The sequence below is a fragment of the Mobula hypostoma genome, chromosome 14 (genome assembly GCF_963921235.1).
Source record: "Mobula hypostoma chromosome 14, sMobHyp1.1, whole genome shotgun sequence".
Classification (NCBI taxonomy): domain Eukaryota; kingdom Metazoa; phylum Chordata; class Chondrichthyes; order Myliobatiformes; family Myliobatidae; genus Mobula; species Mobula hypostoma.
The window spans coordinates 16,283,791-16,308,962 of NC_086110.1; the positions used below are offsets into that span (position 1 = coordinate 16,283,791).

At 42.2% G+C, this 25,172-nt stretch overlaps 1 protein-coding gene across 1 annotated transcript in view; it reads right to left on the bottom strand.

Annotated features, from left to right (window-relative positions):
- Positions 1-2,989: 2,989 nt before the first annotated feature.
- Positions 2,990-25,172, bottom strand: part of LOC134356592 (adhesion G-protein coupled receptor G1-like) — a 101,112-nt gene continuing 78,929 nt past the window's right edge. The window contains exons 20-21 of the mRNA XM_063067552.1: positions 23,560-23,828; positions 2,990-3,018 (exon numbers count right to left, since the gene is read on the bottom strand). Coding sequence (XP_062923622.1) covers positions 2,990-3,018; positions 23,560-23,828 — 298 coding nt within the window. The remainder of the gene's footprint in view (positions 3,019-23,559; positions 23,829-25,172) is intronic.

Here is a 25,172-nt window from a genome sequence, read left to right on the forward strand (position 1 = left end):
GTTTGTCTAGGGGAAGACAGCCTCCGGTCCACCAAACTGAGAAACCTTGTTTGTGTGGATACTGCGTGATGTGTTGCCTGGTTACAAATCTGCACCACAAAACATCAGACAGTATGCCATATGCAATGAAACGACTGTGCTTTATAATTCTTAATTTTGACTATAGGGTTAGTAATGAAAACAAAAAGAAAAAGGGCCCATTTTAGTGAAACAGTCAAGTGTGCATGTTGGAGCTCATAGTTCCGTCCATTCGTTTCCCACCAACCTCCTCCGAGCGTCGTCAACTCCCGGACCCTCGCTCCAAGTCCACTCCATCCAGTGGTCTACTAACTCTCTCCACTTGCGTCTTCTCTCTTCATCTCTTGCCAACAAAAGACCCCGAAATCCCTTCCATCAGACCCACAAGAAAGAACAACATACCTCTCAACGTTGGCCAGCACACATTCCACAGTCCCCATTATCTCTAGTCATAACCCAAGCACTGCAGCTACAGAGAAACCAATACATTAGCAGTGAACCTTTTTCCAGGGTGTTACACATGTATGACTTGCGGAGGGCTATCTCAAGAATGAAGAGACAATTCTGAGTGAGGTTGGCGGTGACATCGGATGCACGTCAACTCTGGCAAGGATTGCAGCACTTTACTTCTGACAAAGAAGCACTACATCATGGATGGCAGCGATGCTTCACTACCAGACGAGCTCAATGCCTTCTATGCCCTCTTTGAAAGAATCAAACTACAGCTGTGAGGATCCTTGCAGCAACCTGCGACCCTGTGATCTCTGTCTCGGAAGCCGATAGAGGCCGTCTTTCAGGAGGAATGAACCCTAGCAAAGTGGCAGGTCCCGATGGAGTACCTGTACCTTGGAAGTAGGTACAGAGGAGATGTCAGGCGTATGTTTTTTACGCAGACAGTGGTGGGTCTATGGAATGGGCTGCTAGTGACGGTGGTGGAATTGGATATGATAAGGTCTTTTAAGAGACTCTTAGGTAGGTACATGGAGCTTAGAAAAATAGAGGACTATGGGTAACCTGAATTAATCTGTAAAGTAAGTACATGTTCAGCGCAGATTGTGGCCCAAAGGGCCTGTATTGTGCTGTAGGTTTTCTTTGTTTTCTAACATGAGATGAAGAGCTCTTGAAAGTGAGTCCATTAGTTATGGGAGCATTTCAGTGATGGAGCAAGTGAAGTTGAGTGAAGTTATCCCCTTTGGTTCAAGAGCCCAATGGTTGAGGGGTAATAACTATTCCTGAACCTGGTGATATGAGTCCTGAGACTGCTGTACCTTCTTCCTAGTGGCAGTATGAGAAAGGAGCATGTCCTGAGTGGTGGGGGCCCTGATGATGGATGCTGCCTTCCCATAACAGTGTTTCACGTAGATGTGCTCAATGGTGGGCAGGGCTTTACCCGTCATAGACTGGGCCATATCCATTACTTTCGAAACACACAGTGAAAAGCATTATTTACGTCAGCAACCAACACACCTAAGGATGTGCTGGGGCAGCTCGCAAGTGTTGGCGCATATTCCGGTGCCAACATAGCATACAACAATTCTTGGCTGAATAACACAGAACACAATAAGACAACAAAACAACAACAGCAAAAAATAGTCCCCTTCCTCCCTCTCGCCCTCCCATCCACACACACGGACAGCCCAACAGTCTCTGATCTCCAGGCTTCAAGCATCAGGCTTTGACTGCCAGACTTCTGACCGACCTTTTGTATTGACCGCGGACTAGTCCAAGAAGGGACCCTGAGCTCCAGGACCAAACTCTGGCAGGAAGATATTTCCCAAAGACCTGTTATGAATATTGAGTTGTACAGCACATAAATGGGCAATTTGGCCCCATCCTGTCTGCAAGCTGCCAGGTCCATATCTATACTAATGGTAGCTACTAAGCCTTGGTGATTCAAGTACTTTTTTCAAGGATGATGTTGAAGAGGAAGCTGGACCAGTAGGTGACACGCAGTGAACAGAATGAGTGGCTGATGGATGGGGTGAGGTAAGGAGAGAAGAGGCTCATCAAGACTTTCAACAGTGCCTTGGAGCTCTTGGGATTGATGCATACTTCCATGCATCAATTCAATGAAGTTAGATCATTTACTTTCAAAAGAAGAGTACACAGTCATCTGGAGGAACTGAAAGCTTTAGTTGAACTCTGGCTAACTTTGGCATATACCCACTCTCCAATCATTTAAATGTGCTTCCTCATCTGGACACTTTCCGTGAACAGCTAAGGTCAGAATTATTTTAAAATTTGATTACTTCATGATTTTAAAGCCTCAGTAACTTTGTTTTAAATTTATATTTTTATTATTTAATTATTTCATGGAGTTTTACCAGTTTTCAAAGGTCCAAAGGTACGATTTAATGTCAGAGAAATGTATACAATATACATCCTGAAATGCTTTTTCTTTGCAGCCATCCATGAAAACAGAGGAGTGCCCCAAAGAATGAATGACAGTTAAATGTTAGAACCCCAAACTACCTCCCAGCTCCCTCCTCCCACACGTAATTGGGAGTGAGCAACAATTCCCCCTCCCCCCCATCAGCTATAAACAAGCATTGATACCACCACCAAGCACTCAAGCGTGAGCAAAACAATAGCAAAGATACAGACTTGCAGTTACCCCGAAGACTTCGCATTTCACCCCTTATTCGACATATCACAGGTTTTCCCTCTCTTGCTAATAAGGGAGAAAGAGGTGTCTCCATTTTTCCAGTCAGTGGGGAGACATAACAAACAACTCGCTGGTTTATGATGTTAAAAGTCCGTTATGTTGCTTTTTCGAGCTCTGTGCCTGAAGATCGCAAAGATTCTGGGTCTTCAGGCACACAGCGGATATCCCGACTCCCCCGACAACACAGGGGTCTCCTGTTGTGACACTGACCCTCGATCTGCCCATTTCCAGAGCCCCGAGATCCCAGGCTTCCGAATTTGAGCCAGACTCTTAGGCCGAGCCTTTAGCGTGCCTAACAACGGCCGGTTATGGAACCTTGAGAGCGGGTCCCATTCCTGCAAAGAACCGTAGACAGCATGTAACTCCAGGTCAGGGTCTTCAAAAGAACCCTGAAAGATATTAAAGATGGACATAGAGCTGTTTCTGAAGATGCAAGCAAAGGAGTCGCTGTTAGGCACCATTAACCCTCCTAAGCTCTGCCTTTCTGTGTACCCAGATATCAAAGACATTTAAATTTCTCCAAAACCTTGGTGACTTATAGGGTGAAGTTCTGCCTCCAGCTGAGGGGATCTGGAGATGGTACCTCAGCAATCCATCACCACTGAGGTCTCATTGTATCCCAGTGCCCAGTTTGCAGGAGGGAAGAGTCCCATCACCCTGTCCTCCATATCGACCCCAGACAAAGATGGGCAGATGGGGCGTACAGGCAGTGGCATGTGGTTTAAAATCACAAAATGCTTCCACTTTTTGTATATGGGGAGAAACTGATTCTGTTGGTGGTAGGCTCAAAAGGGAACCAGGGTCTTTTCCATGTCCCACTGGTTATTGATCTGGAGGAACGACACTGAGTGGAATGCTCTTTCAAAATATTAGCATCGGTTCAGTGGAACAAGTTACCTGTTCTGTGTAATTACAGAAAGACATTTCAAATGTACAACCGATAGTGACATGCACTAGAATTTCTCTGCCTTTCTGAAAAACTGTTGTGCTGGTCTGCAGGGGAGTTGCCAAGTTGTGCAAGTGTTTGCTGATCACCCTGCCAGATCTGCATTTGGTTTCCCCATTTAGGTTGCATAAGCACTCAAAATTGCAAAATTGCAAAAGGTTCAGAGCAACTGCTGTTTCAGGAGAGAGTTCTCCCCCTGAATCACATTTCCTAATCCTTTCCCTCAACAGAAACACATTTATTTCTCTCTGCAGCTCACTTGAATAAACCATTTAAAAAACTTTATCTCATGACTAGTTGAATAGAACTGATAAATAAGTAACTTCATACCGCTTCCTTCCAATCTTTCTTCTTGTTTTTGAACCCTTTACTTAATATAAAAATTGGAATCATTTTTATGTCCCTTAGTAAGATTGTGAAAAAAAATCTCATACACTTTTCTCAACCCCTTCTTGTAACTTAATTTCTAGATGTTTTAAAGTATTGATGGTATCTGGGCTTTGCATGCGTCAACACCAACAACTAAATGGTTGCACACAGAATCTTTATAGAGTCTGACTAACCCTAACACAACTACTTAGATACCTCACCACATGGTCTGTCAGTTTATTGAACTGATTTTATGCTACTAAGCCAAAATGTATCTAATACACAAATCCTAGTAAACAGTTTTGACTACTTTAGGCACATACTTTCTTTTGCTTATTCATGTTACCCAGCTGTCCGGTTTATTTTTATGAAAATTAAGTTCTTTTGAATCTACACACATAATCTATACTATTTTCCATATTTCTCATTCTTCTTACTTTCAAATCTTTCAGGTGTTATTATTTCAGAGGAACTGCCCTGGGTCCAGCATGCAAATTCCATTACGAAAAAAGGATTGTAGTGCATCTACTTTCCTCGAAGTTCGCACAGATTTGGCATGTCAACTAAAACTTCAACAAAATTCGATAGATCCGCAATGGAGAGTCTACAGACTTGTTGCATCATGGCCTGGTATGGAAACACCAATGCCCTTGAATGGAAAAAGCTGCATAAAATAGTAGATATAGTCCAGTCCATCATGGGTAAAGCCTTCTCCATCACTGAGGACATCTACAAGGAGAGCTGTCACAGAAAGGATACATCAATTATTAAGGACTATCACTGTACTGGTCATGTTCTCTTCTCACTGCTTCTATCAGGAAGGACATTTTGGGGCCTCAGGGCCCACAGCTCCAAGTTCATGAAAAGTTATTACCCCTCAACCATCAGACTCTTGAACCAGAGGAGATAACTTTTCTCAACTTCACTCACCCCAACACTGAAATGATTTCACAACCTACTCATTTTCAAAGACCCTACAACTCATGTTCTTGACGTTTATTGTTATTTATTTAATATTATTATTTTGTTTTCATTTGAATTTGCACAGTTTGTTGATTTTTGCACATTAGTTGTTTGTCTGTTGCGTGTGGATTTTCATTGATTCTATTGAGTTTCTTTGTATGTACTGTGCCCACAAGAAAGTGAACTTCAGGACAACACAGTACTGTGCAAAAGTGTCTTAAGCAAATGTAAAAAAAATTCTGTAAAGTGAAGCTGCATTCAAAAATAAAGAAAAGTTTCTAAGTATCAAAAAACCCTCCATAAAGTGCATTAAGCAATGAAAACCTAAACCAAATCCATATCTGGTGTGACCACCCTTTGCCTTTAAAACTGCATCAATTCTCTTAGGTAGACTGTCTTGTAAGTTTATAAGAAAATTGGCTGATAGGTTGTTCCAAACATCCTGGAGGACTTGCTACAGTTCTGCCGCAGACCTTGGTTGTCTTTCTTGCTTTTGTTCCTCCAGATAATCACAGACAACCTCGATGCTGTTGAGATCAGGGCTCTGTGGAGGCCAAACGATGTGGGACAATATTAAAAGAAAACCTAGGGTGTCTAAGACTTTTTGCACAGTATTGTATATGTACTTGGATATACTGTGAACTTTGAAATCTTTGACCATCCATTGCTCAGGTAGAGGACTACGTTGTATCAGCCGCTCATTGGAGTCCAGGAATATTGCCTGGGTCAATTTCTAATATGCCAGCCTGCTATCCATCATGTTTCTTCTTTCTCTGTAGGACAGGGTATTTGATTCTGCAGTAACACCTAATGGAAGCTTTCAGAATTGATCCAAGTAGTGTTCGTGGAGTGGACAGGAGGGCAACTTGGAAAACTAGAGATGTTGTCACTTTGTTGCAGGTTATCTCCACACTTGAACACTTCAGCAGAAACTCAGTCCTGTCCTCATGTGCTGTCACTGTGGAGTCTGCACGTCCTCCCTATGGAACTGAGTGGAAGAAGAATCAGGGTAGAGCTGATGGACACCTTTGTAAATGGGATCTCAGTGGAAGCTTTGTACATACATTTTATTGCAATTACAAATAAAAGCGCGATATATATGAAGTGAAATAGATTAGTGTTCACATTAGATACTCAGTCACAAGGGTCAAAATCATTCCCTTTTCAAACCACCAGAACAGACAGTAACATCCTAATATTTATGATTGAAGTCCAAATTGTAAACGTCGATCAGTCTGACACTAAAACAAAACTTTCTCCGATTTTATCAAAGTGGGTCATGGCCAATGAAGTCGGTTTTGAAGAGCAGGCAACGGGGCACAGCAAGACTTCAAAAGAGCAAGGTATTAATAATCAAATAACCCTCTTTAGAGATGTTGTCTGAGTGATGAATATTGGTCAGAACCCAGGGTTATCTGGCCTACTCTGTCGCAGTTACTCCAAAACAAGCCAAAACCGCTGAGACCTGAGCCAGGGTAATCGTCATGGTATGCCATGCTTACAAATAATGAATTTCCAAATCAAGAAAGGTACATTTAATCCTTTATTACAAAATCAGCAAAGATGAACGAAATGGTAGTAACTTAAAAAAAACTAGTGACATAAGTCTAATTAGCGATTGAACAGAAATATTAGCGATACTAAGTGGTATAACAGCGTAATTAGCTTAACTAATTGCCATAGAGGGAGTACAAAGAAGATTCACCAGATTGATTCCTGGGATGGCAGGACTTTCATATGAAGAAAGACTGGATGAATTGGGCTTGTACTCGTTGGAATTTAGAAGATTGAGGGGGGATCTGATTGAAACGTATAAGATCCTAAAGGGATTGGACAGGCTAGATGCAGGAAGATTGTTCCCGATGTTGGGGAAGTCCAGAACGAGGGGTCACAGTTTGAGGATAGAGGGGAAGCCTTTTAGGACCGAGATTAGGAAAAACTTCTTCACACAGAGAGTGGTGAATCTGTGGAATTCTCTGCCACAGGAAACTGTTGAGGCCAGTTCATTGGCTATATTTAAGAGGGAGTTAGATATGGCCCTTGTGGCTACGGGGGTCAGGGAGTATGGAGGGAAGGCTGGGGCGGGGTTCTGAGTTGGATGATCAGCCATGATCATAATAAATGGCGGTGCAGGCTCGAAGGGCCAAATGGCCTATTCCTGCACCTATTTTCTATGTTTCTATGTTTAACTAAGCATTCCAATAACACCCCAATTAGTGATCAACAAAAAAAAATATAATCCCTGTGGTTTACCCCCTCATCCACGACAAAACAACTAACTGCACCTTACCCACGTGACAGATTACCATAATAAACTTGCCGCAAAATACTATACTGATAGAAAACAGATACACGGCTCGGAGTGGGGAAGGAGCAGGAATTGCTGGGAGGGGGTCACGTGGGTCCGGTAATGGTGGACGAGGTGAGAGGGGGATTGAGGGAAAGAGAATGGAGAAGGAGCAGGATAGGGATTCGGGATCAGAGTTAGGCAGCTGGGGAGAAATGTATTATTGTGAAGGGAGAAATAAAGGGAATGAGGAGATAGTGAGGGGATGGAAGAATGAAAACCGCGACAAAGGGAATAAAAGAATAAGAAATGACAGTGGAGAGAGCTCTGGAAGTGAGGAAGATGAACAAGTTCAGAGAGGAGGTGTTGTCATAATTAGGTTTAATGAGAAGGGTCGAGGAAACATGAAGAAAATTAACTTGTTTGTGCTACCAACAATTCTGGCTAATAAGATAGGGGAAATAGTATTTGCAAAAGTCCTTAATGATGACAACCTATTGGTAAGATGTGCGAATGAGGAACAACTTGAGAAAATACTCAAGCTAAAAGAGATAGGAAAATGCAAGGTGGAGTACACAGGGAGGGTGGGAGCACGAAATGGCGGTGGATGTAAGGGAGTGATCACAGGGGTACCAATGAGTTAAAGAGGAGTTATGGAGGAGTTAAAGAGGAATATCAAAGGAGGAAAAGTAATGAATGTTCAAAGATTGAAAACAACAAAGGAGGGAGTGAAAAAGGAAAGTGAATCAGTATTGATTGAATTTGAAGAAGAAAGAGTGCCAAGGAAGGTGTTCCTGGCTTTCATGAGTTACCCAGTAAGGGTGTATGTGCCAAAGCCATTGAGGTGCTATAATTGTCAAAGGTTTGGACACATAGCTAAAAACTGTAAAAGGCAGAGGAGATGTGCTAGATGTGGGGTGTGATCATGAATATGGAAAGCGCGGAACAGGAGTGCAACCAAAATGCTGCAATTGTGGAGGAGCTCATACTGTGGCATATAGTGGGTGTGAGGTTATGAGACGGGAGAATAAAATTCAAGAAATAAAAGTGAAAAAAAGATCACTTATGCAGAAGCTGTAAGAATGTCAAGAGAACAAAATAATGCTCCTAATGAACAGGGAGCAATAGGGATGCAAGAGATGCAACAAAAAACAAATGACAGGATTTATGTAGACAAAAATGCTCTAGTAACATCCATTGCAGGAGTGATTAATAGTACGGCTGAGGTAAAGTCAAAAAGTGACAAAATTCAGCTGGTGTTAAAAGCAGCAGTAAACCATTTAGGGTTAGTAGGACTAACATGGGAAGAAGTGAGGGTGAACCTCACTAATCAGTCAAGCCAGGAAGTGTCATGGGTTGGTTAATACTAATTATGATGGTTCTTTTGGAATGGAATGCAAGGAGCTTACTGGCCAATAGCCAAGAATTCAAGCACTTTATTAAAGAAATGGTTGTAAAACTGGATGTGGTGTGTATTCAGGAAACTTGGTTGAAACCAACTTTAGACTTTGTGGTATATGGATATACAATGATAAGGAAAGATAGAAATCTAGGGGGAGGAGGGGTTGTGCTATGTTAATCAAGCAAGGTATACCATATAGGGTACTGGAAAAAGGAGATGATCAGGAATACCTAGTGGTGGAAGTGTGGGAGAGAGGGGAGGGAGTGGTTATAATTAACTACTACAATCCATGTAAAAGGTTGGATTTGGACAGCCTATTAAGGATACAAGGACAAAACAGACAAAGTAGTGTGGTGTGCAGATTTCAATACTCACAGCACAATATGGGGGGATCTGATTACAGATTCAAATGGAAAGGTAATTGAAGATTTGATGGAAGAAAGGAATTTGGTGTGTATGAATGATGGTAGAGGAATAAGGATAAACGTAACAACAGGAACTGAGTCAGTATTAGATATTATATGAGTGTCTAATACCTTGGCTGGCATTAGTAACTGGGGAGTTTGGACTGCTTCAGCAGTAGGCAGTGATCACTACCCAGTTTTATGTTCAGTGGGTGAAAGAGTTGAAGTAAGACCAGGTGGTGGAATCCCAAAGTGGGTGTTTGGAAAAGCAGACTGGGGTAAGTTCCAGAAGTTGAGTGAAGAAGCATTGACAAGGATTGACATTTCTGGAAATATAGATGAATTAAAAGTCAGGTGACTTCAGCAATTATTATGGCAGCAGAAGGATCTATACCCAGGAGTAAAAGTAGCATGAATAGAAAATTGGTACCATGGTGGACAGAGAAATGTTGTCAGGCTGTAAAAAACAGAAATAGAGTATTCAGGCTAGTTAAAAGAACCCATAATATGCAGCATTTGATTCAATATAAGAAGGCACAGGCAGTGGTGAGAAGACCTATACATCAAGCTAAAAGGGCAAGTTGGAGGAGTTTTTCCAAAAAAATAGGAAGAACAACACCCGTGGGAGAGGTATGCGGAATGATTAAGAGGATGGGGGGAGATAGAAGGGAATGGGAATATCCAGTAATGATATCTGAGGAGGGAACAGCAGTCTCCAGTAGGGAAAAAGCTGAGATCATGGCCAAGTCATTTGTACAGATACACAGTTCAGAAAATTTGTCTGAAGAAGGGAGAAGGAGAAGGGAAAGCACAATGAGTCAACACCCAGGTGTGTTAAACAGGAGGGAAGAAACTGATGATATAATTGATGATCCATTTACGTTGGCAGAAATGGTGAGAGCAATAAAGAAATCGAGACCAGCCTCCCCGGGGAAAGATCTGATACGCTCTGTGATGCTAAAAAATCTAGGAGAAGGAGCGCTCTTGAAGTTGCTGCATTTTATAACAGAGTGTGGGAGGAGGGAAGATTACAAGTGCATGGAAAGAAGCAGCAGTAATTCCAATAAGGAAACCTGGTAAGGATCCATCAAAACCCACCAGCTACAGACCAATAGCATTAACATCAAATATATGCAAGATAATGGAAAGGATGATAACAGAAAGGTTATCGTATGAGCTGGAGAAGAGGAGTATCAGAGTGGTATTAGGAAGGGAAAGAATCCTATGAACTCAGTAATAAGGTTAGAGACTGAAATAAGGAAGGCCCAGGCAAATAAAGAGTCAGTAGTTGCAGTGTTTTTTGACATAGAAAAAACCTATGATATGATGTGGAAGGAAGGATTGTTAATTAAACTGCACAAGATGAGAGTTGGTGGGAGAGTTTTTAATTGGATTGAAGATTTTTTTGTTTGGTAGTGTGGTAAACCATGTATATATGTTGTAACTGGGTTACCTGTCTGGACAGGCCCCTCTGCTGCTGCCCCTGTGGCTCCTCCCACAGAACCCTGAATAAAGGCAATTGGGCCTTGGCTCCTTCTCTCAGTCTAGGGGCATACACTCGGCATACTGGAGGTCACATTTTACTGCTAATAAAAGCCTTTCAGTATTTACTCTACTTCCAGTCTTTTGGAGTTATTGATGGTGCATCAGGTAGAAAAATTCAAGTTCGAATTGGATTAGAATTATCAAAACAATACATAGTGGGAAATGGCACACCTCAAGGTAGTGTGATTAGCCCGTTACTTTTCATCATTATGATCAATGATGTCTTCACAAAGGTACCAGTGGATATAGGTAGGTCACTGTTTGCGGATGATGGGGCCTTGTGGAAAAGATGCAGAAACATGGAGCATATAATCAGGAAACTACAAGAAGCAATTGATGAAGTGGTGGAGTGGGCTTATGATTTGGGATGCAGATTTTCAGTAGAAAAAACTCAAACTGTATTTTTCACCAGGAGAAGAATTGAGGTAGGGAAGAAATTAAGGATGTATAGGATTGAATTAGAAAGGGTTGGATCATTTAAATTACTGGGAGTTATATTTGATTCATGATTAACATGGGCAGACCATATCAGGAAAGTTGAAGAGAAATGTAAAAAAGTAATAAATGTGATGAGATGTGACTGGTAGGGAATGGCGAGCAAGTTGTTCAGCATTGAAGAGAATGGCTTTAGTAAGATCTGTGTTGGACTATGGAAATATAGCATATGGATCAGCAGCTAGGTCTCTTATAAGGAAACTGGATGTGATTCAGGCTCAGGCTTTGAGACTGTGCAGTAGGGCTTTTAAAACATCACCAGTATCAGCCCTTCAGGTAGAAGTGTGAGTAATGCCTTTGGAGCTAAGAAGGATGCAACTGATGGCAAAATACTGGGCTAATTTGCAGGGGCACAATGTTTCTCACCCTGCAAAAGGAGTGTTGCAGGAGTGCTGGGAAAGTGGGAGGTTTCAGAGGGATAACTTTAGTCGGGTAGGGAATGATATTGCTAAAGAATGTGGAGTGTTTGATCTAAGGATAAGTCCTTCAGTAGTTTATCCAGTTGTAGCTCCATGGAAGCTTGTATGGCCTGACATAGACTGGCATTTGTTAGAGGTAAAAAGGAAAGGAAAATATAAATCTGATTTGGTAAGTGCATTTAACTGTCATGTGATGGAAAAGTACAGTATAGTGATTATACTCAGATTTATATGGATGGTGCAAAGGAATGTGAAACAGGAGTGACAGGGTTTGGGGTGGCTATACCAGCAAAAGAAACTGGAATCAGCAGAAGAACATCTAATAAGTTAGAGGTGTTTACAGTGGAGATGCTGGCAGTGTTGGTTGCATTGCAATGGGTGCAGAAAGCCAGACAAGTCAAAGCATTGATATGCTCTGATTCATCCTCAGTTCTAGCAAGTTTAAGGTCTTTTCACTCAAGTAGTCGGCAAGATGTACTTTATGAAGTCCTTCAGTCAGTCACAAGAATTGCAAATCAGAGAGATCAGGTAAAATTTCTATGGGTTCCAGCACATGTAGGGGTGAAGGGGAATGACAGGGTGGATGAGTTGGCAAAGAGGGCGTTAAAGAAAGAAAATATAGAAATGCACATTAGTATCAGTAAAGCAGAGGTTAAGTGTGTAATCTGGGGAAAAAAATCAACCAAATGTGGCAAGAAAGATGGGACATGGAGGGGAAAGGGAGGCATTTATATCAAATACAAAAGAGTGTTGCAGGTACTGGGATAGGTAGTAGATACAGAAGAGGGGGAACTGTATGGACTAGGTTAAGTCTGAGGCACTATGCATTAAACAAAACATTGAAAATGTTAGGGAAACACCAGACAGGACTGTGTGAGGAATGTCAGGAAGAGGAGTCAGTAGAACATGTAGTTCTGAGTTGCAGGAAGTATGGGATACAGAGAGAGATGATGAGAATTAATCTAAGGGAATTGGGGGTGCAGGAATTCACATTAGAAGGGCTGCTCTGATGGGTGAGAGAGCACAGGTCAGGGTATTCTTAGCTTTCTTAAGGGGTGCAGGGTTTTTTTTGATAGGATATGATGGATAAGCAGGAGTAGGGTACTAGGATGGCCAAAGATGGGAGGATAAAGTGTAGATTAGAGTATGCGTGTGTGTGATTGGGTGAAGGGATTTGGAATGTAAGCCTATTGCACACTCCGGAGCTGGGTGCCAACTGCCATAAAACAAGAAGAAGAAGAAAAAGAAGAGATACATGGCTCTTACATGCTCTTCTGTTAGAGAGTGCGGTGGGATCCTTCATATTGACTAGGAAGGGCTACTGGAGCCCCCATTTCCCTTTCCATCCACATCAGCTTCTAATGTGGTTCTGCACTCAGCTCACAGCCCTGGACACTGAGAGAACACCTCATCCAACGGGGAACATGACTGGTGTTGATCCATTGTGTGGGGATGTGTTAGACTGCTGGTACTATGGATGTAGATAATGACATCCCGATTGCATTCACTGTACATGCTTCATACAACGTGTATTTTCAAAGCATAATGTTTGGGGTAGAAACCACGCCACCCCCCCCCCCACTCAGTTAACAGGCACTTGAAACCAGCGCTCTCTGGCAACTACAGGCAACATCATGGCGGTTGTGAGGAAGTCACAGGGTGACGGGGACAGGAGTGAGGAAGTCTCTTTGGGGTGGGGTAGTAGAGCTGGAGATCCCAGGGTGACTGAGGGAGTTGCAGGGCTTCTTTGGGGAGGCACAGTGGTAACATCTTAACTGGAATCCGTGCAGCCCTGAGGAATGGTCAGGTCCGACATCGAGGCAGAACTGAGGGAGGGTCCAGTTTCTTATTGCCACGATACACCGCCTGATCTTTTCCCTTTCCTACTAGGTCAAACTGAGTTACCCTTGCAGCCACTCTCCAGGGTGTGTGTTAAACTCTGTTAATAGGCTTTACTGTCAATTAACTTGTATCACATTGTTCTGTTCAGTTTCTCCAAGATGCCAAAACAGCATGAAACTGCATAAGATCGTAACATAAACGTTAATCGCCAAAAATGAGTTATGTTGCCCAATATACATTGGCTTCTCAGATAAGCATATAATGTAAAAACAACCTTAATATTACAGCAAGTTTGCATGTAGAATTGTTATTATGACTAAACATTATCATTACAATAGGCTAGAATTGACACTGGTATAAATATCTATATTTTAAAATTGTTTTAAAATCTTGTAATGTTGCTCAAGTATGTCAGAGGATATATCATTGTGAAATAGGGCAACTGCTATGCTGTAGCGTAATGTCACTTTAATTTCCCAGAACTCTGTAGGTTGTTATTCCACTTTGTTCAGGGTGGTGGGTTCAGAGAGATGACTGGTAAGCTCAAACCACAAAGGCGGCAGCTTGCTTGTGAAGGACAAGGAATCCAACCTATTGGGCGGATATCGATAAGGAGGGCAAAATTCGGGAATTACAGAGGGTGGTAATTTTGACAATAGACATGTAACAAATTAATCATTGTAACCCTTACTTTTGCCAATAGGTGTAAAATTGTAAATTGCAGTTACATTTTCTAGTCTTCTTCTATATTATGTATTGCATTGAGCTGCTGCTGCTAAGTTAACAAATTTCATGACACATGCCGGTGATGATAATAAACCTAATTCTGATTCTGAAGTCGAATTAAGTATTAGTTACAATTTGGTCACTTCCAAAACATCTGTACCTTTCAAACATATTGAGTAATTTGATTCTTCAAACATCTACTGATGTCTGTGGACTCACTAAATCTTATTGACTTCGATTGTACTGTTGTAACTCATTAATTGGATACCTAAATAACTTAGCTCGACCATTTCTTCAATTGCAATTATAAAGTCTGGTTGAAGGGTCTCGGCTGGAAACGTCGACTATGTACTCTTTTACATAGATGCTGCCAGACCTGCTGACTTCCTTCAGCATTTTGTGAGTATTGCTTGGATTTCCGCACCTGCAGATGTTCCCATCTTTGTGCTACCCAATAATAAAAGGTATATCATTAGTTAATCGGACTGGATAAATCTTTGGGGTTAATCAGAGATGTTGAGAAGATTTTGATGTAGATTTTTTGGACAAAAATTGCATTAATCAAAAATTGTAAGTAGCAAGGCCTTCTGCAGAAAATCGTGATACAGGACAGATGAATACAGCGTCACTTCCATCTCTTCTTTATTTATCTGATGTATAATTTGTAATTTGCTCTTTGGGTGGTCGTTTCATGCTATAGAACCACAAAAATATAAAAAACCCTGCAAAGATTCAAGAAGAAAATTACATCAAGATGTTAAAATCTGGAAGAATATTTATAGTAACAATTGAATAAGTTAGTTTTTCACAGAGTGATGAAGCATGGAAACAGGCCTTTTGGCCTAACTCATCCATGCTGACTGTGTTGCTCCAGCGAGCTAGTCCCATCTGCCTGCATTTGGTCCAGTGTACACAGTCATTTAGATCTGATAAAATATGAGACATATCAAATACACCCTCTGGATGTCCCTTAATATAACAAAAAACTTTTCAGTTAATTCCTCTCATTATTAAAATCAATAATTGAAAATAAAATTGCACAACCATTTCAAGATTTGTTACCATTGTATGGCCATTAATTTATAATTGTCACAATATACCTGGTAAATCTCTCACTAACCTTGCAGGGAGTTTAAGATGCAAGACAGGTACGCTTGAACCACGTGCACTGGTCCATGTGAAATGAATGTCAAAGCCCATGTGATACTCAGCAAAAAACTGAGACCAAGGACCGTCCACAGATCCTTCCACACAGATCTTGACACAGAATTGATTCCTTTTCTCATCTCACCTAGCTTAACACAGACGGTGATTAGCATTGTCAAGTTCCAAAGCCATATCGTGCCGAAAAAGCCACAGTTTGTAACATAATGCACTTTATCATTTGTTATCCAGCACCTGTGAAAATATATAAACCATGAAGTATTCAATTTGCAGATTTTGTTTGGAAATAATTTCCCATTGCATCCAGTGTTCTGATCCGCTGGCTAACCAGCTCCAACACTCTGGACTAATGTTTTAACACCCATAGCTCTCTGAACACAGAACACAGACCAGCACAGAAACAGACCCTTTGTTCCACAATACTTGTGCCAGCCCCAATGTCAAATTAGATTAATCCCATCTCATTTATGTGGAATATATCCCTCGACTCCTCGCCTGATCATGTGCCTGTCTAAATGCCTCCAAAATCTTACCATCTTATCTACATCCATCACCTCCCATGGCAGTATGTTCCAGGCACCTTCTACTCCCTGTGTCTAAAATCTTGCCTCATAAATATCCTTTAAATTTTCCCTTCACAACTTAAATCTATACTCCCTAATATTAGACAGTTCCACCTGGGAAAAAGACTGGAATTTCCTTGCACCTCTTCCAAAGTCGCCACATCATTTCTGTAAGGAAGCAACCAGAGCAACCCACCATTCTCCAAATGTGGTCTAACCAAGGTTTTATGCAGTTTTAACATGACTTCCCATTTTTCTTCACTCAATGCCCTGACCAATCACTGCAAAGTGATATCTAGTCCAAAAATAAATGTTGAACAGGTTAGGCTTTAATTTAATCCTTTCCTTATATTTCAATCCAGCATTTGTGAAGGGGGATGGGAGATGGAAGAAAATTAGTTAATTGAAGTGTGTTAAACTTCTCATATAACATGTCACATGCAAGTTACTGTAACCATTCATTTCCCTTGTCCATGGAAAGAAAATAGCAGAAATTATGCAACGTTTCTCAATCTAATGCTGCTACTAAAGAATAATCTCTTCCTGTTCCATACAGTTCTTTGATTGTATCATCATCATCAGCTACCCTGTCCCTGTACCGTTCTCTCCACTAAACTCTGTAGGATAGTCATAGAACACTACAGCACAGAAACAGGCCCTTTGGTCTATCTAGTTATCTTTCAGTGGTTTGAAAGGGGCATGACTGCGCAAGCGCGTGGAGGTTGGCCAGTGGGAACAGCAGGAAGAGTTTAAAAGGAAGACAGATTTACAGAGTGGGCATCAGAGTTGTGGGAGACAGAGTAGGAAGGCTTTGGCTCAACAGGGCTTCGGCGATAAAGAGTCGAGGCTAGGTAGGTTATCTGTTTAAAATAAAGACAGAAAGTACATGTGTGAGGCCGGTTTTCTGTGCTCGGTGTCAGATGTGGGAGGTCCTGGAGACTCCCGGCCTCCCGGACGGCCACATCTGCACCAGGTGTGTCGAGCTGCAGCTCCTTAGAGACCACGTTAGGGAACCGGAAATGCAGCTCGATGACCTTCATCTGGTCAGGGAGAGTGAGGAGGTGATAGAAGCAGGTACTAGAGAGTACCCCAGTGACTGTCCCCCTTAGCCATAAGTATTCCTGCTTGAGTACCATTGGGGGGAACAGCCTACCTGGGGGAAGCAACAGAGTCTGGCCCTGTGGCTCAGAAGGGTAGGGAAAGGAAGAGGATGGCAGCAGTGATAGGGGACTCTATAGTTAGGGAGTCAGACAGGTGATTCTGTGGATGCAGGAAAGAAACGCGGATGGTAGTTTGCCTCCCAGGTGCCAGAGTCCGGGACGTTTCTGATCGCATCCACGATATCTTGAAGTGGGAAGGAGAACTGCCAGAGGTCATAGTACATTTTGGTACCAACGACATAGGTAGGAAAAGGGAGGAGGTCCCAAAAACAGAGAGTTAGGAAGGAAGTTGCGAAACAGGACCTCAAAGGTAGTATTCTCGGGATTACTGCCTGTGCCACATGACAGTGAGTATAGGAATAGAATGAGGTGGAGGATAAATGCGTGGTTGAGAGATTGCAGTGGGGGCAGGGATTCAGATTTCTGGAGCATTGGGACCTCTTTTGGGGCAGGTGTGACCTGTACAAAAAGGATGGGTTGCACTAGAATCTGAGGGGGACCAATATTCTGGTGGGGAGGTTTGCTAAGGCTATTGGGGAGAGTTTAAACTAGAATTGCTGGGGGGTGGGAACTAAACTGAAGTGACGGAGGAAAGGGAGGTTGGCTCACAAACAGAGAAAGCTTGGAGACAGTGTGAAAGGGAGGATAGCCAGGTGATAGAGAAGGGACGCACTCAAACCGATGGTTTGAGATGTGTCTATTTTAATGCGAGGAGTATTATGAATAAAGCGGATGAGCTTAGAGCATGAATCGGCACTTGGAGCTATGAAGTTGTGGCCATTACAGAGACTTGGATGGTGCAGGGGCAGGAAGAGCTACTTCAAGTGCCAGGTTTTAGATGCTTCATAAAGGATAGGGAGGGAGGCAAAAGAGATGGGGTCGTAGCACTGTTGATCAGAGATGGTATCACGGCTGCAGAAAAGGAGGAAGTCATGGAGGGGTTGTCTACTGAGTCTCTGTAGGTGGAAGTTAGGAATAGGAAGGGGTCAATAACTCTACTGGGTGTTTTTTATAGACCACCCAATAGTAACAGGGACATTGAGGAGCAGATAGGGAGACAGATTCTGGAAAGAAGTAATAATAACAAGGGTTGTTGTGGTGGGAGATTTTAATTTCCCAAATATTGATTGGCATCTCCCAAGAGTGAGGGTTTTAAATGGGGTAGAATTTGTTAGGTGTGCTCAGGAAGGTTTCTTGACACAATATGTAGATAAGCCTACAAGAGGAGAGGCTGTACTTGTTCTGGTATTGGGAAATGAACCTGGTCAGGTGTCAGGTCTCTCAGTGGGAGAGCATTTTGGAGATAGTGATCACAATTCTACCTCCTTTACCATATCATTGGAGAGGAATAGGAACAGACAAGTAAGGAAAACGTTTAATTGGAGTAAGGGGAAATACCAGGCTATCAGGCAGGAACTTGGAAGCATAAATTGGAAACAGATGTTCTCAGGGAAATGTATGGAAGAAATTTGACAAATGTTCAGGGGATATTTGCGTGGGGTTCTGAGTAAGTATGTTCCAATGAGGCATGGAAAGAATGGTAGGGTACGAGATCCATGGTGTACAACGGCTGTTGTAAGTCTAGTCAAGAAGAAAAGAAGAGCTTACGAAAAGTTCAAAAAATTAGGTACTGATAAGGAATCTAGAAGATTATAAGCAGGAAAGAGCTTAAAATGAAATTAGGAGAGCCAGAAGGGACCATGAGAAGGCATTGGCAGACAGTATTAAAGAAAATCCCAAGGCATTCTACAAGTATGTGAAGAGCAAGAGGATAAGACGTGAGAGAATAGGACCAATCAAGTGTGACAGTGGAAAAGTGTGTATGGAACCAGAGGAAATAGTGGAGATACTTAATGAATACTTTGCTTTAGTATTCACTACGGAAAAGGATCTTGGCGATTGTAGGGATGACTTGCAGTGGACTGAAAAACTTGAGAATATAGATATTAAGGAAGAGGATGTGCTGGAGCTTTTGGAAAGCATCAAGTTGGATAAGTCACCGGGACCGGACTACTCTGGGAAGCAAGGGAGGAGATTGCTGAGCCTCTGACGATGATCTTTGCATCATCAATGAGGACAGGAGAGGTTCGGGAGGATTGGAGGGTTGTAGATGTTGTTCCCTTATTCGAGAAAGGGAGTAGGGATAGCCCAGGAAATTATAGGCCAGTGAGTCTTACTTCAGTGGTTGCTAAGTTGATGGAGAAGATCCTGAGAGGCAGGATTTATGAACATTTGGAGAGGCATAATATGATTAGGAATAGTCAGCATGGCTTTGTCAAAGGCAGGTGGTACCTTATGAGCCTGATCGAATTTTTTGAGGATGTGACTAAACACATTAATGAAGGTAGAGCTGTAGATGTAGTGTATATGGATCTTAGCAAGGCATTTGATAAGGCACCCTATGGAAGGATATTGAGAAAGTAAGGAGGCATGGGATCCAAGGGGACATTGCTTTGTGGATCCAGAACTGGCTTGCCCACAGAAGGCAAAGTGTGGTTGCAGATGGGTCATATTCTGCATGGAAGCCAGTGACCAGTGGTGTGCCTCAGGGATCTGTTCTGGGATCCTTATTCTTCGTGATTTTTATAAATGACCTGGATGAGGAAGTGGAGGGATGGGTTAGTAAATTTGCTGATGACATAAAGGTTGGGGGTGTTGTGGATTGTGTGGGAGGGCTGTCAGAGGTTACAACGGGACATTGATAGGATGCAAAACGGGGCTGAGAAGTGGCAGATGGAATTCAACCCAGATAAGTGTGAGGTGGTTCATTTTGTTAGGTCAAATATGATGGCAGAATATAGCATTAATGGTAAGACCCTTGGCAGTGTGGAGGATCAGAGGGACCTTGGGGACTGAGTCCAAAGGACACTCAAAGCTGTTACGCAGGTTGACTCTGTAGTTAAGAAGGCATATGGTGCATTGGCCTTCATCAATCGTGGGATTGAGTTTAAGAGCCAAGAGGTTAAGGACCCTGGTCAGACCCCACTTGGAGTACTATGTTCAATTCTGGTCGCCTCACTACAGGAAGGACGTGGAAACCATAGAAAGGGTGCAGGGGAGGTTTACATGGATGTTGCCTGGATTGGGGAGCATGCCTTATGAGAATAAGTTGAGTGAACTTGACCTTTTCTCCTTCGAGCGTCGGAGAATGAGAGGTGACCTGATAGAGGTGTACAAGATAATGAGAGGCATTGATCGTGTGGATAGTCAGAGGCTTTTCCCCAGTGCTGAAATGACTAGCACGAGAGGTTTTAAGGTGTTTGGAAGTTGGTTCAGAGGAGATGTCAGGGGTAGGTTTTTTTACGCAGAGAGTGGTGAGTGCGTGGAACAGGTTGCTGGCAGTGGTGGTGAAGGCGGAAACGATAGGGTCTTTTAAGAGACTCCTGGATGGAGCTTAGAAAAATAGAGGGCTATGGGTAAAGACTAGGTAGTTCTAAGGTAAGGACATGTTCGGCACAGCTTTGTGGGCCAAAGGGCCGGTATTGTGCTGTATGTTTTCTGTTTCTAGTCTATGCTAAATTATTCATCTGTTTAGTCTCACAGACCTGCACCCAGACAACAGCCCTCCATGCCCCTCTCATCCATGTAACTCCCACTCATGTTCATATGCAAATTTCTCTTAAATGTTGAAATCGAATGTGCATCCATCACTTCTGCTGGCAGCTCGTTCCACCCTTCCTCCACCCTCTGAGTGAAGAAACTTCCCCTTGTGTTCCCCTTAAACATTTCACCTTTCACCCTATCAAAATGATGTTGATGCTTTACTGGCCTCTGGTCACCTTCCAATTTGTCTTCACAACAAAGAGTGCCAGAGGGATGTTTGATTTTTGGGTACAACGTAGTTAATCTGATCCTCTTTAATGGCAGATTTCCTTCTAATTATCAGGGTGTTAACATGGTCACTATGGACTGCCCAATGTCAGCTGACTCAGAACCTCAGAGCACCCTTGCCTGTTTGGCTCGCTACACATCTAACTCAGCTGAAATTCTAGTCACAGACTGAGCAATGGAGATAAATATCAACATTATTGCTTTTGGTATGGTTAACAAGACGTACATGGAAAAAGAGCTGTTATTGTCCTGTGTCTGGATTCGAAACTGTCCATAATTGTTCTTGTCCACTGCAATGCACAAAGACACCACCACAGCAGGGATGCCTGTCAATAGAAGAAAATGACACGTATTCATCCTGTTGTCGTCACATATAATTCACTATGTATGCTGTTGAGAAAGCTAAGCTGTAATTGCTTTATCGATTGGAGGTTTGCCATTAGAGACAAACTATTTTTCAATTGTTGCATTCAATTTGTGTTCAGTGATAGCAGATGTGAGATGAAGAATTATAACTTCTTGAAATTATACTTTAAATGTTTTGTTGATAGGGCAACAAACATTGCAATTGAATTATTCTTGCAGATTCCCCAGTAAGATTCACAATTCGGTCCCAGTTACTTTTAAATAGTGGGTAGTTGTGTGATGCAGATCACAACCTCAAAGAAATGAGTTAAATTTGCCCAGAAGTTCTGGACCAATATTGCAACAATAATTTGTAGGTTTACTGAATTTCAAATACCTGGAGACAGGGTCATCAATAAAGTGTGTGCTAACAGTGTCTGATTTTGCACTGTTCGTGAAATTCCTAGGTTAGGAGCTTTACAGCTGGAAAGCAGGCAGAGGGATCGAAAATCTTCTGCACTTTTATCTCTGTAATAATGGACAGCTGCATGAAATGGATAGTCCTCCCCTAATGTTTTTGTGGAGAGGGTAAATTGGGAAAAGTTATAATTAGCACGGTACAAGGTAGGGGAAAAACTGTTGGATGGAGAGAGAGGGACAAAACAGATAGATAGAGATCATGAGAGAGAAAGGAATTAATACAATTATTTCTCTAAGGGAGATGGATAGAGATAGAGGGGTAGTGATAGAGAGAGAGAATTAATACAACTAGTAGAATACAAAAATCAGAAACTATAATTGCAATTGTAGAAGGGACCATATGAAGATAGCTCCAGGCCTGTATTCACTGGAATTAAGAAGAATGATGGGGGGGATCTTATTGAAACCTATTGAATGTTGAAAGGCTGCAAAAGGGTGGATGTGGAGAGGATGTTTCCTATGGTTGAGGAGTCTAAGACCAGTGGACGCAGCGTCAGAATAGATGGATGTCCATTTAGATCTGAAATGGGGAGGAATTTCTTTAGCCAGAGAGTGGTGAATCATTTGTTGCCACAGGTAGCTGTGGAGGCCAAGTCATTGGGTATATTTAAGACAATGGTTAATAGTTTCTTGATTAGTTGGCACATGAAGGGATATGGGGGAAAGGGAGGAGATTGGGGCTGAAAGGGAAAATAGATCAGCCATAATGAAATGGTGGAGCAGAATCGATAGGTTAAGTATCCTAATTCTGCTCCAATATCTTATGGTCTTTTAAAACAAATGATAAAACTTCATTAAAAAAAAGGACAGAGAGTGTCTGAAACTCGTAGTATATATCGGAACCATGAACATAGGAGTACATTGAAATGCTGCAGGAATATTTTGACATGTTAAGCATTGGAATGAAATAAAATCTCAAGGAAATCAGTCTCAGAACCTTAGGAGAGAGGATAAAAAAATCTGTGGGAAGCAGTGAGACACGCAGCCTAAGGCAAGTGTTTGGATGTGTTCTGAAGGTAACAAAGCAATAATGTCAATGAGCCTTTTCTTTGAATGTTGCTTCATTACAAGTAATGATAGGAAGCAAAACGCAGAACAAGTAAATGAACAACTTTAATGTTTGGAGCAACTCAATAGCAAGTACCACCTTCTATGATATGAAGTTACCTAAGGTTTGCAATTTCATAACTGATGCCTGCTCCGGAAATGGGAGATAATAAAGGTCTTGTGACGATGTTGTGTTTAGGAATACCAATGCTCAATTGACAAATGTTCTAAGTTGCATCTATTTCAATACAGTTTTCTTGAGATTCATCTATTTCAATTCAGGGAGTATTGTCGTTAAGGTAGATGAGCTTAGAGGAGGGATCAGCACATGGAGATATGATATTGTGGCCATTAGTGAGACTTGGTTGCAGGAGGGGAAGGACCGGGATTTTGTCATTTTAGACAGGATAGAGGGGAAGAAGTGACATAACTGGTCAGGGAAAATGTCATGGCAGTGAGGGGTATAGATAAGGTAAATGCAAACAGGCTTCTTCCACTGAGGTTGTGTGAGACTAAAACTAGAGGTGAAAGGTGAAATATGTAACAGGAAGCTGAAGAAGAACTTTTTGACTCAGAGGATGGTGTGGGTGTAGTACAAACTGCCATTTGAAGTGGTGGATATGGATAGGATTCCAATTTTTAAGAAAAGATTGGATTAGTACATGGATGGGAGATGCATGTCAATGGGACTAGGCAAAGTAACAGCACAGACTAGATTGGCTGAAGAGTCTATTTATGTGTTGTAGTGCTCTATAATTGTATAACTATGAACATCAGGCATCTGAACATCCTGTACTATTTGGAAAAATATGCTATTAGACCAACTCATGTTCCACATGTAAAGCAGAATGTGTCAAGAGGAAGCAAAATAAATGACCCAATACTCACCCCAACCAAGCATAACTAGTTTTTGTATGTAGTATTTGACATAGATGTTGAACACTTTGATCAGCATCAAGTAGAGATGAAGTCCTTCAATTGCCATCCATGTTAAAGTGCACAGTAATGAATAGTGAAGGAACAGAGCGATCGTCTTACAGAGACCATCAACCATCAACTTAGTAATCCACTCATTAGTCAGAAAATTCATATTCAGTAGAAAGTAAGCAATGCAGAGGTTAATATGGATCTGGGTGGTATGATCACCTTCATTCCCCCTAAAACAAAGAGACAACCAGATACCAACATTGTGAACTACAGTCATACTTCAAGAACCTTTCTGAACCTACAGAGATAATATCACATGGAAACAGACAATTCAGCTTCACACAACTGCTTTAGTCATTTTCAAAGGGCTTGGTGATTGTCAGAACAAGAGGGAAGTTACTGTGGGAACGGTGGTGGAATGGAGAACCAGGATTCAGTACTGTGTTTACACAAGGGACAGTCTAAATTCCAGGCAGAAAATATATCTCAGCATTGACTCTGAATGTCCTTTTCCTGCCACCCTTCCCTTCTTCAGCTCCTCCCCCTGCCTCCTCTCCTCTTCCACTTCTGTCTCTCTCTGGTGATCCTGTTCCTCAGATGTTTAAGAATGATTGAGAGGTTAAGTACCATTCTGTAGAGTGCAGTGACCAAGAGCCACTGGGCTGTAGACTTCCTCCACAGCATTTCACACACTGGAACATTCATAAGCAAGTCTGCAGCTGTCACCAAGGATCTTGTTGTGCTTGTGTGGGGTCCAGACTGGAATCAGGAGTCAGGTGGTGAGGGAATTGATCACCCCTTTGGTTTAACAAGGTGAGTCAGAAAAGGGGGGCACAGCTGGGTTACAGCCGATGGCACACAGGGAGTTAATCATCAGGTACCAGCAATGTTGGCACCCTGAGTCGGGTTGCTATTAGTTTTCCTGGCATGGTGAATAGGACAATGAGATGGACCAACAACAACAGAATTTCTGTTGCCTTTCCACCCAGCTTCTCATTCTGGTGTGAATGACCTCAACTAATGTCGTGCATCCAGTAAGTAGTGGTTGTTCATCTTTTAACATTGACGGCACCACTGTTAACCACCCTGTGTTGTAAAGGAATCAGTTTAACTGGTTTGTAAAGTAGTGTCGGTGCTGGGGAATCTGTAGTTAGTGTCAGTGTCGTTGTTAGGTAATTTGTACAGAGATAGTTGGTGATGGTATGTGTGATGAATAATCAGTGTCTGTTTCTTTACTGCTCCATGCAGAGATAATTAGAAGGTTCACAGAAAAGACTGATCTGTGAAACACACCTCCTATTATTTACCCCTCGATCGTGACCCCACTAAGGAGCACCAGGCCATTGTCTCCCACACCATCACCGACTTTATCTGCTCAGGGGATCTCCCATCCACTGCTACCAACCTTATAGTTCCCACACCTCGCACTTCCTGTTTCTACCTCCTACCCAAGATCCACAAATCTGCCTGTCCCGGCCGACCTATTGTCTCAGCTTGCTCCTGCCCCACCGAACTCATTTCTGCATACCTCGACACGGTTTTATCCCCCTTGTTCAATCCCTTCCTATCTATGT